Genomic DNA, 12,017 nt, shown 5'->3' with positions numbered 1-12,017 from the left:
TTTCCCTCAGATACCTCTTTTCTTAACTCATGACATCACTAAAAGCTCCAAGCGTAGCCATTAAAGCTCTGAGATATAGTGTCTGTGTGGTTAAGCACAACTTCCTGTTCCTCATACCCAAGTTATTTTCTCACAATTGAACCAATACGTTTCTGGACTCCTCCTGCATCGCACATCAATGTGCACAACTTCTCTGCACACCAGATAAGAAATACCGTATGGTGTCGCTGATTGTGTGGGGTTTTCCAGTTCATAAGTAAACCCTTTCTTACTGGCATCCTTGGTGTGCTGTTGTGTGTTGTACTTGCTTACATGTAACACATCTGTTGCTCAGGGTTTAAGAGCAGATTGGACTCTTCCGCAGACAACTTCATCACAGAGAACCGGCATACAAAGGGGTGTGGCAAAGAGTTCTAGCATTATGCAAAATTAAAATAAGAATTGCATAAAGACTGCAAAGCTGTCTTTCATGCATTACTGGCAGCTACCCACTTTGCTGAAATAAGGATGACAAAACTCACTGATTCAATCATGCTAGCAAAATTACAAAGGATTTAGAATACTATTAAACTTGCAAAAATATCACTAACTGTTCAGAAAACTATTCAGAATTGTCATCTTTTATAAAAAAACTCAGCAACAAAATTACTTTTTATTATAAAATCATGCCATCCATAGACAAATTTGGAGTTAAGATTCCAGTTTCAAAATACAAATGTTTTCCACATGGAACTCTGCTGCTGATCAGTTCAAAACAAGCCTAGCCTCTTTAAGCAGCCCTGAAACTTCAGGCATGAGAGTCATCAGTCAAGACAAAAGCAACAGTGACTACTGTTGTTTGACATTCCCTCTAAGTACTTTTTAGCCCGTCTCCAGTATCTGAGGGATACAGCCAGAGGTGCGGAAAACATGTTGTATGCTTTGCTTCAGTCCTGCATGTTTCAGGACACTGGCTGCAATACGCAAGGTCTGTATTATATTAAAAATAAAGTATAATTTATAAAGTACAATGCAATTCAAATTTTCACAACGGAGCACATCACCTTTCATGAAACAGATGCGGGATTCAGGGAGCTTCTTCATCAGGCGACCCATGAAGAACTTGCTGCCAAAATCCTCTGCACGAATGAAGGCGCCGTATTTTAAGAACCCGACCTCATAAGGAGTGAACTCCACCCACTCTGCAGAGGCACAAAATGAACTTTTAAATCTCAATCCTGTCCCTACCTCCTTGCAAGAAGGGCTCTGAAATGGCAAGGAAGCAGCTGCAGGACAAACCCTATCAGCAGGGTGATCACAGACTGGCCTTCCTCGGGGTAACGAGTTACAGTCAACTGTTTTCACCCGCTCGGTAACATTTCCTGCGCTTGTTCATTCAGAACAGTCCAATGAGCCTCTCCAGATAGGACATAAGCGAAGTTTATACCAAAAGGGATCAGCCTAAATTACCTCACATGTGGGGCTAAGTCTGTGACTTATGAGTACTTTGGCTGTCCTTAAGCACCTCGCCCAGATTTCTCATGCCCCATAGAAGATAGGTTTCTCCCAGAGCCTAGGCGCAAAGCCTGGAAATGACAGAGGAAGTTAAGGAGGAAAAGGAACTGTTTATGAATGCTATGGTTCTGCAGTGCGAGGGGTTGCAGGATGTGTGGTAACTGATAATGCAGATCATTTGAACAACGACCAAGTCCAGATACAGCTCAGTTTTGCCATCACCTTTGAATTCTGGAAGGCTGTAGTCTTCTTTGATGTTGAGGACCATGTAGATAGGTAAGGGATTCAGACCCTGACTCAATGCCTGTCGCTCATCTGAGAGTTTGTGGTTGTTTTTCTGTGGATTGGGAGAAACAAAGAGCCAAACCAAGGGACCTTGGCACAGTGTATGCACTTGCAAGATTACAGCAAAATAAATGCGGTTTTCATCTTCATTTTCTTATTCTTGCCACTTGTGTCCAGACTTTTTTTTAACAGGAAGTGGTCTAAACATTTACACATAAGCTTATTTAATTACAGGTAAGCTGTGGGACACTTTGTAGTACAACGGTCTCTCGTTCGTCCTGGTAAAAGCATCCATTTTACGCAGATTATTTAAGTTTTCACAGGGAGGAACAGAGCAAAGGAAACCCAGAGCAAGACTCGAATGCTTATACTGGTACAAAGAGACATAGGTTTTCTGCTCTACAGAATACCCTTAGGGCTGCTAATTATGTGCGGAGAGATATGTGGGGACAAATGCCCTCTGTTAGTCAGCAGAAATTGTCTGCTGGATAATGCTGGCATGCTCTCAGGCTACTATTTGTCCCTGGATGTTCATTTCCATACAATAGAATTCAGTAGCTGTTCAGCAAAACACCGACACTCTACCCCATCGCTTAATGCTTTTTCCAGCAGAAGCCCCCAAAAATCAATGCTAGATATCTGGTATCCCTCTTGCTTCCGCAGTTTTAGCTCCTTGTCATAGTACTTCAAGCTTTCCAAGGAAAAGCAGCTTAGCTTGCACTTGGTCATATGTCTGCGAACTTCACCAATCGGTCTGGATAGATCCTTGTGTGACCAGTCAGCACTCTGATACAAATGTGACAAGGCCCTGAGGAAAAGAAAGGAAGCGTGTTGTCATATGCTCAAGACTTTCACTTTTTAGACTTGGATTTAAGGACCACATCAAATTATCTACCTGAGGTTCATTAAAATCATCTTTTGGGCTCAGTTTACTGTTGGAGAGAAAAGATTTTTTTTTTTTGATTTAGAGGACCCGCCCACAAATCACTAGAGAAACCTGAGGATTTGCAAAAAGCCGGCCATGCTATGTAGGTTTATGCGCAAGGGTCACTCACTAGGAAAGATCCTAGAGGTGAAACAAAGGGTCAAGGAAAATGGTGTTCCTCGTAAGCAGTGCCTAGGCCATATGCTGCCTCAGACAGTGTGTTCCTAATGCAGCGATAAAAAAGCTTGAGACTGACGTAGTACACCTTGCTCTACCAAAATGAAGAGAGTAAATCTCTCACACAGCAGGATATAGAGGTGACAAATGATGTCTTCCTTCAGGATCTCCCTACCATGTTGAACCAGATGACCCAGTGATGTATGAAACAGCATCTAAGAGATCCAGCTTCTGAAGACCCAATAGGTTGCCCAACAGAGATGTCAGTGCCCTGGTGCCACCTCCTGTTGTCATGACTGCTACAACTGGTACCTGTTTAAATATCGACACAGCAATGGTAAGCAACAACTTAGTTTACTAGCACATGTGATCAAAGCAGAGTGGATTGCAACGTTTCCGTCCCACAAGAAATTCCAACATTTCCCCAAGCAGGGCAGAAAAAAGATGAAAACCTGGTGTTTTCATCTTTATATGAAAATCTATATATATTATTATAAAATATATATATTATCTATATATATATCTATATATACTATTACAAAATAATAATAATGACAGATTTGGTAATTAGATAATTTTGACTTTTTTTGAGCAAAATGAATCAATTTTGGTTCTAAATTGGTTTATGCTGATTTACCAAAACAGCTGAAAACTTGCTGTTTCAAGGCATGTCAATATTAGGCTGCATTTTCCTTAGCATAACATCATCTCATGAGAGCTCTATTTTGAGAACAAGCAGACATCATCCTCTCTTGTAAGTATAATGACTAGATTACGTTTCCTAAAAACTACGTAGAATATATAATTGCACTGATGAACCACAAAGCCTAATTGCATGGAACTCTAAACTGTGTTACAGGAAATTCCTCCAAGAGACCCACTGAGAGAACAGGAGCCAAATGATATTTCCCATACACATTTCCAGGCAATTGCTTCAAGGAAATAATCAGCAGTGACATGATTCAAATCAAACATTTCAGGTCAAAGCAAAGTATTCTGATTTGGGTTCACCTGACTATGATAAAACATTCTTTTACTGGAAAATCTGAAATCAGCAGTTAGAAGTACTTCCCCTAAAAAATTCTCATACTTAAGAAATTGTTTTGGTTTTGTTTTGGTTTTTTTTTTGCACTGAAACTAGTGTGCTAATGAGAAACAATATACTGATGTGATCAGTTTGTGAGCAGGGACATCATTCATAACATCCAAAGCCGTTCTGTCATACAATGTTTAATTTGTCTTTGGTCCAGCTGTGCTAGACAAAGGGAAAAATACAGGTTAAAAAAAAAAACAAACAACCCCTCTCAAAATGAAAACTTCTTAATTGCCGAAGTGCCTGATCACAGATGATGTTCCTTCCCTAAAGCACCAACTATCCCCATGCCAGCATGGACATGAACAAATGCAAACCCTGACTCAGTCAGACAGATAAGAGGAAAAATGTTGAATTCCTTTTTGCTGTTAAGAGTGACAGTACAGCTGAGACGATGAGCACCAGACGAGAGAGTCTGTGATAAGAAACATTCTCATCAGTCAGTGTTATGTATCGCTTTAACTGTTCAGTTTTCTTCCTCCAAAATCTGATAATACAAAATACCTTATGGGGGTCTTGGTAACTGAATGGTCAGCTAAGGGACTATGACTATCCAGGTCTATAATTCACAGATGCAAAAGAAATAAGGCAGGGGAAAAAATGCTGATTTGTGGCATTCTGTTTTCTGAGCAAATGTGTAGCAAGTGGGTTTGATACTACCCACGCTCTCGCATCGTTTCATCTAAACATTTCTTGATGCTTTACACGGGCCACCGAATAAATCAGGGCTGGTTGCGGAACAATATACAAATGGCTACAAGCATAACACCTTCCTGGACACAGCACAGTCCAGTCCCTATGGTGCTCTCCATACCTCATGGTCTTGTAGGTCTCGCTTTAAATGAAGTGCTTTTTTCAGAGCAGAAGCCACAAATTTCCTCCGTTTCTGTAGGAATTTTTTCTCCTCCAAACACAGATCGAACTCCAAGCGAACATCTAAGTTTCTTGACCTCAAACAAAGCCCAGAGACAAATAGGATGTGCATGACCACTTAGAATTAAGGTTTGGACCTATGCTTATAAGTTGCAAACTCTACTATTAGGCTTGGAAAAACCTGCTACTGTGGCCCTACACAAGCACATCACAGCTGGTATAGACAAGGTAGAGAAAAGGCCAAGAAAGTTAAAAAGTTTTGTAAAAATCTTACAGGGAAAAAAAGGACAAAGAAATATTGTTTATTGCTGCACTGATTTTCAAGAAGTGTCTAACATAAATACTGCAATCCATATACAGATACTATAAACAGTGCGATATTTAGGATTTGTTGCCTGAAGACCTCCAGGTTTTATAAATCAAATACTCTGGATTCTTCGCAAGTAAGGAAAGTGGAGTATCAACACACATTTTTTTTAAAGTTATAGCTCCATGGATTTTGCAGCCAGAAAAGATTATTCTCCCCATCCAAACTGAACCTCCTGCATAGTAGCATAACAGGAAATTTCACCCAGCACGTTGACAACGTTCACTTTCTGGACATGGGTGACTAATGTGGGATAAATAGGGGTAAATATAATCATTGACTAAATACTTTCTTCCTTAGTTACAGGAAAAGGTAAGAAAGCAAAAAAGATGGACAGCATTTTTTTTTTTTTTACAACCACAAACCCAAAGACAGAATTTCTTACCAACTATTTGATGTCACATGTAAATTGATTGTTTCATCCTAGAAAAAAAAAAACCACAATATAAGGGCTGGAGATGATTTTGTTTGTCCTTTCTTTTCCTTTCAGTCGGCTTTGAAGACCTTCACTTTTTCTAAGAGCCATGTTGGAGCCACAAAGCCATAACAATCAGAAAATCCATCTAACTTTTAAAACTCCTCCAAGACCACTATGTTTTCTTTCGGTTGTTTTATACTGAAGATACAAAGAGCAGTATACAGTAAAAAACCAGCACCAGCTCTACCAGTGTGGCCCGTTACATTTTCTCTGACCTGCATTAGTCCCCCAGCTGGTCACAGAAATTCCCCCTGTCAAATGTTTGGCAGTGCTTTTTGGTTCCGCTCGGGTCATATGAAAATGTACAGGCTCATAACACTCTCTGTTAGGAATGTAAGGGCACAAGCAGTTATATATCTAAACTCCTACCTCACACTGATCTAAATAACTCATGCCCATTGATCTTCTGCGCATAACTTCACATTTATTCTAAAAGTTGGTATAAATCACCTTTGCTACTGCTACTTTCTCCTTGAAGGGAAGTGAATCCAGAGGAATAGTAAGGGATGCATGGCAGTCTTTTTTATCTTCACCTGAGGTACACTGAAAAATAAATTATAATGTAGAAAAATATTTAGTGTATACACCACAAAAAAGCCCTGTCATCAGCTTATTTTTTTCAGATGGGGGGGCACTGTCAAGCAGTTTCCAAGTTGACTTCTAATATTTAGTGATTAGGGGGTATAGTGCTCTTTCAGAGCAGAAGATCGCAAAAGACGTTTTCTTTTAATGACAAGTAGGAATTCTTTCCATTTGCCTCAGGCAAGTATGGAAAAAAATCATTCATTTACTGTGCTTACTCAAGCTAATGATCACACACCGAATGGAAATGAGGCTTCTTGTCTGTTAGAGCCACGTGCAGCTCTGACAGGCTGTACTTGATGTAATGGAAGTCCAGGGGCTCTGCAGGTTGCCAGGAAGAGCCCACTGACAGGATCTGGGTCTCTTCATAGGATCCCTTCACTGAAAACAAGAAGTATTTTTCTAAAAAAAAAAAAAAGATGAAAAGCATACAAAGACGTTAATGACTATGATCTCAGCAAGAGAACATTAAATGGTCATTCGGAAGTTGTCATTTTCATATACAAAACATTCAACAATACTTAAAAGCTCCCAGACTCTATTTATCAACCAGTATAGGAAGAAGAAGGAGAGGGAAAAAAAAAAAAAAAAAAAAAAAAAAAAGCTTCTAGAACAGCAGTAGACTTGTTATCACTGTAATCATTCACGCTAATTTCAAAGTCCAGTTTTTATAGTTAGTTAGCAAAGGTACACAACAATTGCTGGATCTACGATCCTAACAATCCAGTTCCTGTGTTCAAATTGCAAGAACAAAGTAGGAAAATTACCGGAGAAGAAAATGACAAAAAAATGATAAATTTTCAGTTTACCATAAAATAATATTTATTGTTTTCAGTTTAAAGTCTAACCTGAAGGTTCTTTCTTCATCCGTCGATTGTCCACCAGGACTTCCAAGCAGGAAATTTCACGAGACTGGAGCAGGAATGGACAATGAGAGAATTAAGTGTACAAAACATGCCATAGCTGAGTGACTTCGCTGCTACCTGTCTCTGGTCACCTGGGTCCCTGGGATCTGTAAAACTGTCCACCTGTGTTTGTTAGGCCGATAAGACGAAGCCCTTGGCACTCTGAAGATGTGCCAGGTTTCAGCTGAAAGAAAAACAGCCGTGGTGCTGCGGTCCCTCCATGGGGACAGGGCTGGGAAGGGAGGGGAAATAACAAGGGAGGGAATAAGAGTGTGCTGAGGCCTCCTGAGGGTAGCCTGATGGGTCTGGCCAAACCACAGGGCTGCCCTTGAAGTCCTGCTTTGGTGAAGTTGGACAGCCAAGTGCTACCTCCTCTAAAGAGTGATTTAGGGGCAGTCGAGAAAGTAACTGCCCTGTCATCCTATGCAGGTAGGGAAAATAGGATGGCTGTGAGAGGGTCCCAAGAGAAGTCCCCAGAAGGAATGGCATAGAGCCACTAAGTCAAGGAAAGAGCCCTTCGGGCTTCATCAAGAGGCTTACTATTAGCTGGTGGTGGTGGGCAGGCCTCTGGGTATCCCTGAAGTCTATGTTCACTCCTTTCCTAATACATCCTCCCACAGCAAGCAGCACAACAGGATGGCTGCCAGTCTCCAAGCCCCCTATCTCCCTCGCCTTCAGCCCTGCCTGCAGGGAGGTGTTGGGGCACCTGCCAGATTCACCACTGCCATCAGTAGCACGAAAACACACGTAGAAGCAAAAATAGTTTAAAATTACCACAAATACACCGTTAGTGACAAGCTTTTCAGGAGGGACTGGTCTGAAACAGAGAGGGGGAAAAAAAAGTGTAATCAGCACTAATATGACCTAAATACGTCCTTAAATGAACACCAAGGAATAACACTTTCCGTAAAGGTTGCCTTGTCCAGTGTAGTCTCAAATAGGTCACTGATTTTTAATTTTGGAAGATGCCTGCAATGTGTCTTCCTTATTTTTTTTTAATGCTAATGGTATACAATAGTAGTAACAAGCACAGTGGCTGCAGTTCTTATTATTCTTCTCTGTCTTCAACGATAAAATAGTATCCAGGATGATTCTTGGTAGATAAGGAATACAGTGTTTTAGCCAATATGCAACTAACTTGGGAAACTCCAGTTTTACTCACATGCTCTCTGATGCAAACTCAACCTCCAGTGTCTCTTGTGTCTGTAAAAGATTAATTCATTATAAGCCTTTGAATTCGGTTTCTTTCTTCACTAGCTACCGTTGTGATTACTCTGGCTCTTGAAAGAGCTCTTAAAATCAAATTTCCCTCCTGCTCTAGGGTATGCTCAGATTGGTGAAAGTGACTGAACTGGATTTTGGAAAGTATTCTCCCTCTTTTGTTGACGATCAGTTCCCAGGCTGACTGCACTTGTCCGTTCAGTGGTGAGGCAGAGCAAAATGGTCACATAGACAAGCCCCACTCCTAAACCTGCAGTAACTGTTGGCTTAAAACTTTCTAAAGCCTTGTTTTTTCCTGGGTGTAATGGGTCTGCCTGAGATGCAGCCCTCACCGTGCTGTGCAGTGGTAGCTAGATAACACACCAGTGTTTTGGCTACTGCTGAGCCGGGCTCACACAGCACCAAGGCTGCTTCCCCAACATTTCCCCAGTAGGCTGGGGGTGGGTAAAAACTTGGGAGGGGATATAGCCAGGACAGCTGACCCAGACTGTCCAAAGGGATATTCCATACCACACGACGTCTGCTCAGCAATATAAGCTGGGGAAAACAGAAAGGGGGGGGGACACACACACATTCGTTTCGCGTTTGTCGTCCAGAGCAACCGCTACGCTTACCGGAGCCCTACTTCCCATCAAGTGGCTGGACATCGCCTGCTGATGGGAAGTAGAGAATAAGATCTTTTGCTTTGCTTTTGCTTCCGCACGCAGCTTTTTCTTCATTAAACTGTGTTTATCTGACCCAAGTGCCTGTTGTTATATTTTTGTCTCCCCGTCCAGCTGAGGGGGTGAGAGTGATAGAGCGGCTTTGGGGGGGTACCTGACATCTGGCCAGGGCCAAACCACCACACTGGGTAACATTATCAGAAGATTGATACTGTTGAATAGCAGAAGGCATTTTCAAGTCTTCTGATTGAAAGGACTCTTATAACATGGACAATACATTGACCAGTCACCACACGAGTTAATATAGACTGCCTGCCAACATCACCATAGAACTGAATACTGGTACATATCCTATAAAAACAAAGTCAGTGAAAGAGCAAATCTATAAAAGTATCTAGATCGGACACCCAAATTCCATGTTGAAATCATCAAGTTTAGTCACACTGAAATAATGAGACAGTTACAGTAATTGGCCAGCAACAGGTTTTAGCACCTCAGCATGGATCTTTGTGTTATATTTAGGCAGGCATAAAAGAATTACAGGGCAGGGTATCAGTTTTTAAATGAACACTCCAACAGCTGTGCCAAAGTATGCCCAAACTCACAAGTACTGGTCCCAGGAAAAGACATTCTAACAGATACATTTCGTGCAACAGTGCTGAAGTATTTTTGTCTCAAAAAAACCCTATTTGGAAAACAGAGTCAAGAAAGAAAAAAAACCCACCAAACTCTGGTGTCAGAAAACCCCCTGCTAGGGGGTTTGAGGAGCTAGTAAAAACCTTCAGGATTATGCCCAAGGTAGGAAAGTAAACTTCGTCTGCTTTATTGAACAAGGTTTGGAAGGTATTTTTACAGGATACATGTGCAAACTAGTAGGAAATAAACCTTCCCACCTACAATTGGTTTTTAAGAAGTTATGTAGGAGGTAATACCAAAAAATGTATTTCCTTCCTATGCCTAAGGCAGTTTTATTGCTCACCTTTGGATTTAGCTGAAAAGTCAAGCAAACAATTTCTCCAAGCTGGATTTTAGCAACATCAAAGAGGACAGTGAAGAGGAGATCGTCTTTAGTGATGGTGTTTTCATCATAGACTTTCAGCTCAAGAATATTCTGTGAACAGAGGTACAGGATTAGGAACATCTCTATTTTGAGATCTTGCGGAGGAACAAGATGATGCGTTCAGCGTGTTAAGGAAGACAGAGAAAGGATGGAGGGAGGTGAGAGAGCATGCACAACACTTTCATCCACACAGAGCTGAAGAAAGATACTCTGAACCTAACATAGTTGGGTTTGTTTTCCCCTGCCGAGTAATTTAAATGACAAAGGCTAGTAGAAACATTGAATATGTAGCTCCCATATTAGAAAATATGTTTGACCTCTAATTTGGTTTGAGGTTACCACTTTTGCCTGAGTTGTCAGGACTTGCTGGCTAAGGGGTATCTCTGACTGCACCACTGGGATGCTATGTGGGAAGTAGCCAGGGCTTTCTGGGCAGTTCACCGTTTCTATCTGCTCCTGACAGAGGATACGAGGGCAGCATCTCTGGGAGCCAAGAGCTGAGCAGAGTCGACCCTCGGCAGTGCTGCATGTCATCAACTCCAGGCAGGGTGGCTCTCCTGGAGCCAGGAGAATGCTACCCACAGCACCAACCCGGGAAGTCCTTCCTCATCGACTCTGCTTTGTCAAACCTTCATCGAAACAGACGCCTTTCAGTAAACACTCCCATTCCTGATGGGAACCAGCCCAACATACCCAAGCAAGTTTTTCTCTTCCACAGTGACAGTGTATATTATATATTTTGCTGAGCTCTGGCTCCCATGATTTGGGAAGATGGATACCTCAATGATACATAAGATCAGCTGAGGAGAAAATAACCAGACCAGCAGACTCTGGCTCTGCTCAGATGGCAATGAGCTGAGCAGTATGCAGAGAAACCTGTGAGAGCCTTAACCTAGTCTGTTGAGCCCAGACAGCAGTGAGACAGCGGTGGCAGACATGCCAGAGCACTTTGGTTGTCCCAGATACCCGGGGCACATTTCATGCAGCCCACACTGAAGCCACAGTGACCACCACCGTGCTGCTGTTGCCACATAGTGAAAATTATTTGGGCTAGTGTCATGTGCCTTGTCTCCTGCTGCAAACTTACTGCAAAGTAAGTGTAAGGTCCTCCCAAATACTACTCTGTGAGGGACTAGTTGAAGCAGCTTCCTGTGGCCAAGAGATTGTTTTCATCTCTTACTTGTGGTATTGCAGTTCTGAAAGACCTGTCAGCCACAAACCGTTGCAAGGAGCAGGTGTTCCGGTGCAAGAGTGGCCGAATAGTGGGGGTTTGTTCCCGTGCTGCAATGTTTGTCACTTGGCTTTTGCCTCACTGATAAACCTGCAGGGGTCAGTGAAATTGTGCCTCACTCAAATTTTGAACGAAGTCAGAATTTTTTTAGGTCCGGTGCAGGGAAAGCGCTGGATGTAGGCCACAGATGCGCAGACGTATTAATGCCGAAAGCCATACCAGAGCACCAGTACAGCCTAACACTGTGGAAAAAAGCCCAAGAAGTTGTATCATGGGCAACTTGTGCAGACAAAGGCAAGAGGGATTTTTTTTTTCCACTGGAGATCCTGTGGTGTAGCAATACTTTGAGCTATTCTGAACGCTCTTTGGAGGAGTTTATCAACGCTCAAGAGAGCCAGGGGACCAGCCTGCTGATCTGGCACCAGGTAGAAGTGTTCTTGTCCTGCTCTGCCACCAACACTAGGAAACGAAGGGTGTGAGGTTAAAGCAGAGTTTGATTGCCCCAGGTGTGAAGTAAGCTTGGCTTACTTGGCCTGTCGTTGATCTTTGTGGATTTCTGGGCTCTGATGTTGATGCTGAGTTTTGGAGGGAGTGGGTGGTGGGACTTGCAAATATTAAGCGCTAACGTTTATCTTCATCATAAAAGCTCAGCTGGTAATCTTTT

At 42.1% G+C, this 12,017-nt stretch overlaps 1 protein-coding gene across 1 annotated transcript in view; it reads right to left on the bottom strand.

The window, feature by feature from the left end:
• Window positions 1-12,017, bottom strand: part of LOC147415836 (cytosolic phospholipase A2 epsilon-like) — a 33,233-nt gene that overhangs the window by 5,780 nt on the left and 15,436 nt on the right. Inside the window, exons 4-15 of the mRNA XM_086462356.1 lie at window positions 10,042-10,173; window positions 8,342-8,382; window positions 7,954-7,996; window positions 7,123-7,186; window positions 6,513-6,676; window positions 6,143-6,235; window positions 5,600-5,637; window positions 4,789-4,924; window positions 3,057-3,193; window positions 2,365-2,587; window positions 1,717-1,831; window positions 1,044-1,181 (exon numbers count right to left, since the gene is read on the bottom strand). Coding sequence (XP_086318482.1) covers window positions 1,044-1,181; window positions 1,717-1,831; window positions 2,365-2,587; window positions 3,057-3,193; window positions 4,789-4,924; window positions 5,600-5,637; window positions 6,143-6,235; window positions 6,513-6,676; window positions 7,123-7,186; window positions 7,954-7,996; window positions 8,342-8,382; window positions 10,042-10,173 — 1,324 coding nt within the window. The remainder of the gene's footprint in view (window positions 1-1,043; window positions 1,182-1,716; window positions 1,832-2,364; window positions 2,588-3,056; window positions 3,194-4,788; window positions 4,925-5,599; window positions 5,638-6,142; window positions 6,236-6,512; window positions 6,677-7,122; window positions 7,187-7,953; window positions 7,997-8,341; window positions 8,383-10,041; window positions 10,174-12,017) is intronic.

This window comes from Leptosomus discolor, chromosome 3 (genome assembly GCF_034619465.1).
Source record: "Leptosomus discolor isolate bLepDis1 chromosome 3, bLepDis1.hap2, whole genome shotgun sequence".
Classification (NCBI taxonomy): Eukaryota; Metazoa; Chordata; class Aves; order Leptosomiformes; family Leptosomidae; genus Leptosomus; species Leptosomus discolor.
Note: the sequence above shows the minus strand (reverse complement) of the source record. Positions and strands in the feature narration are given on the sequence as shown.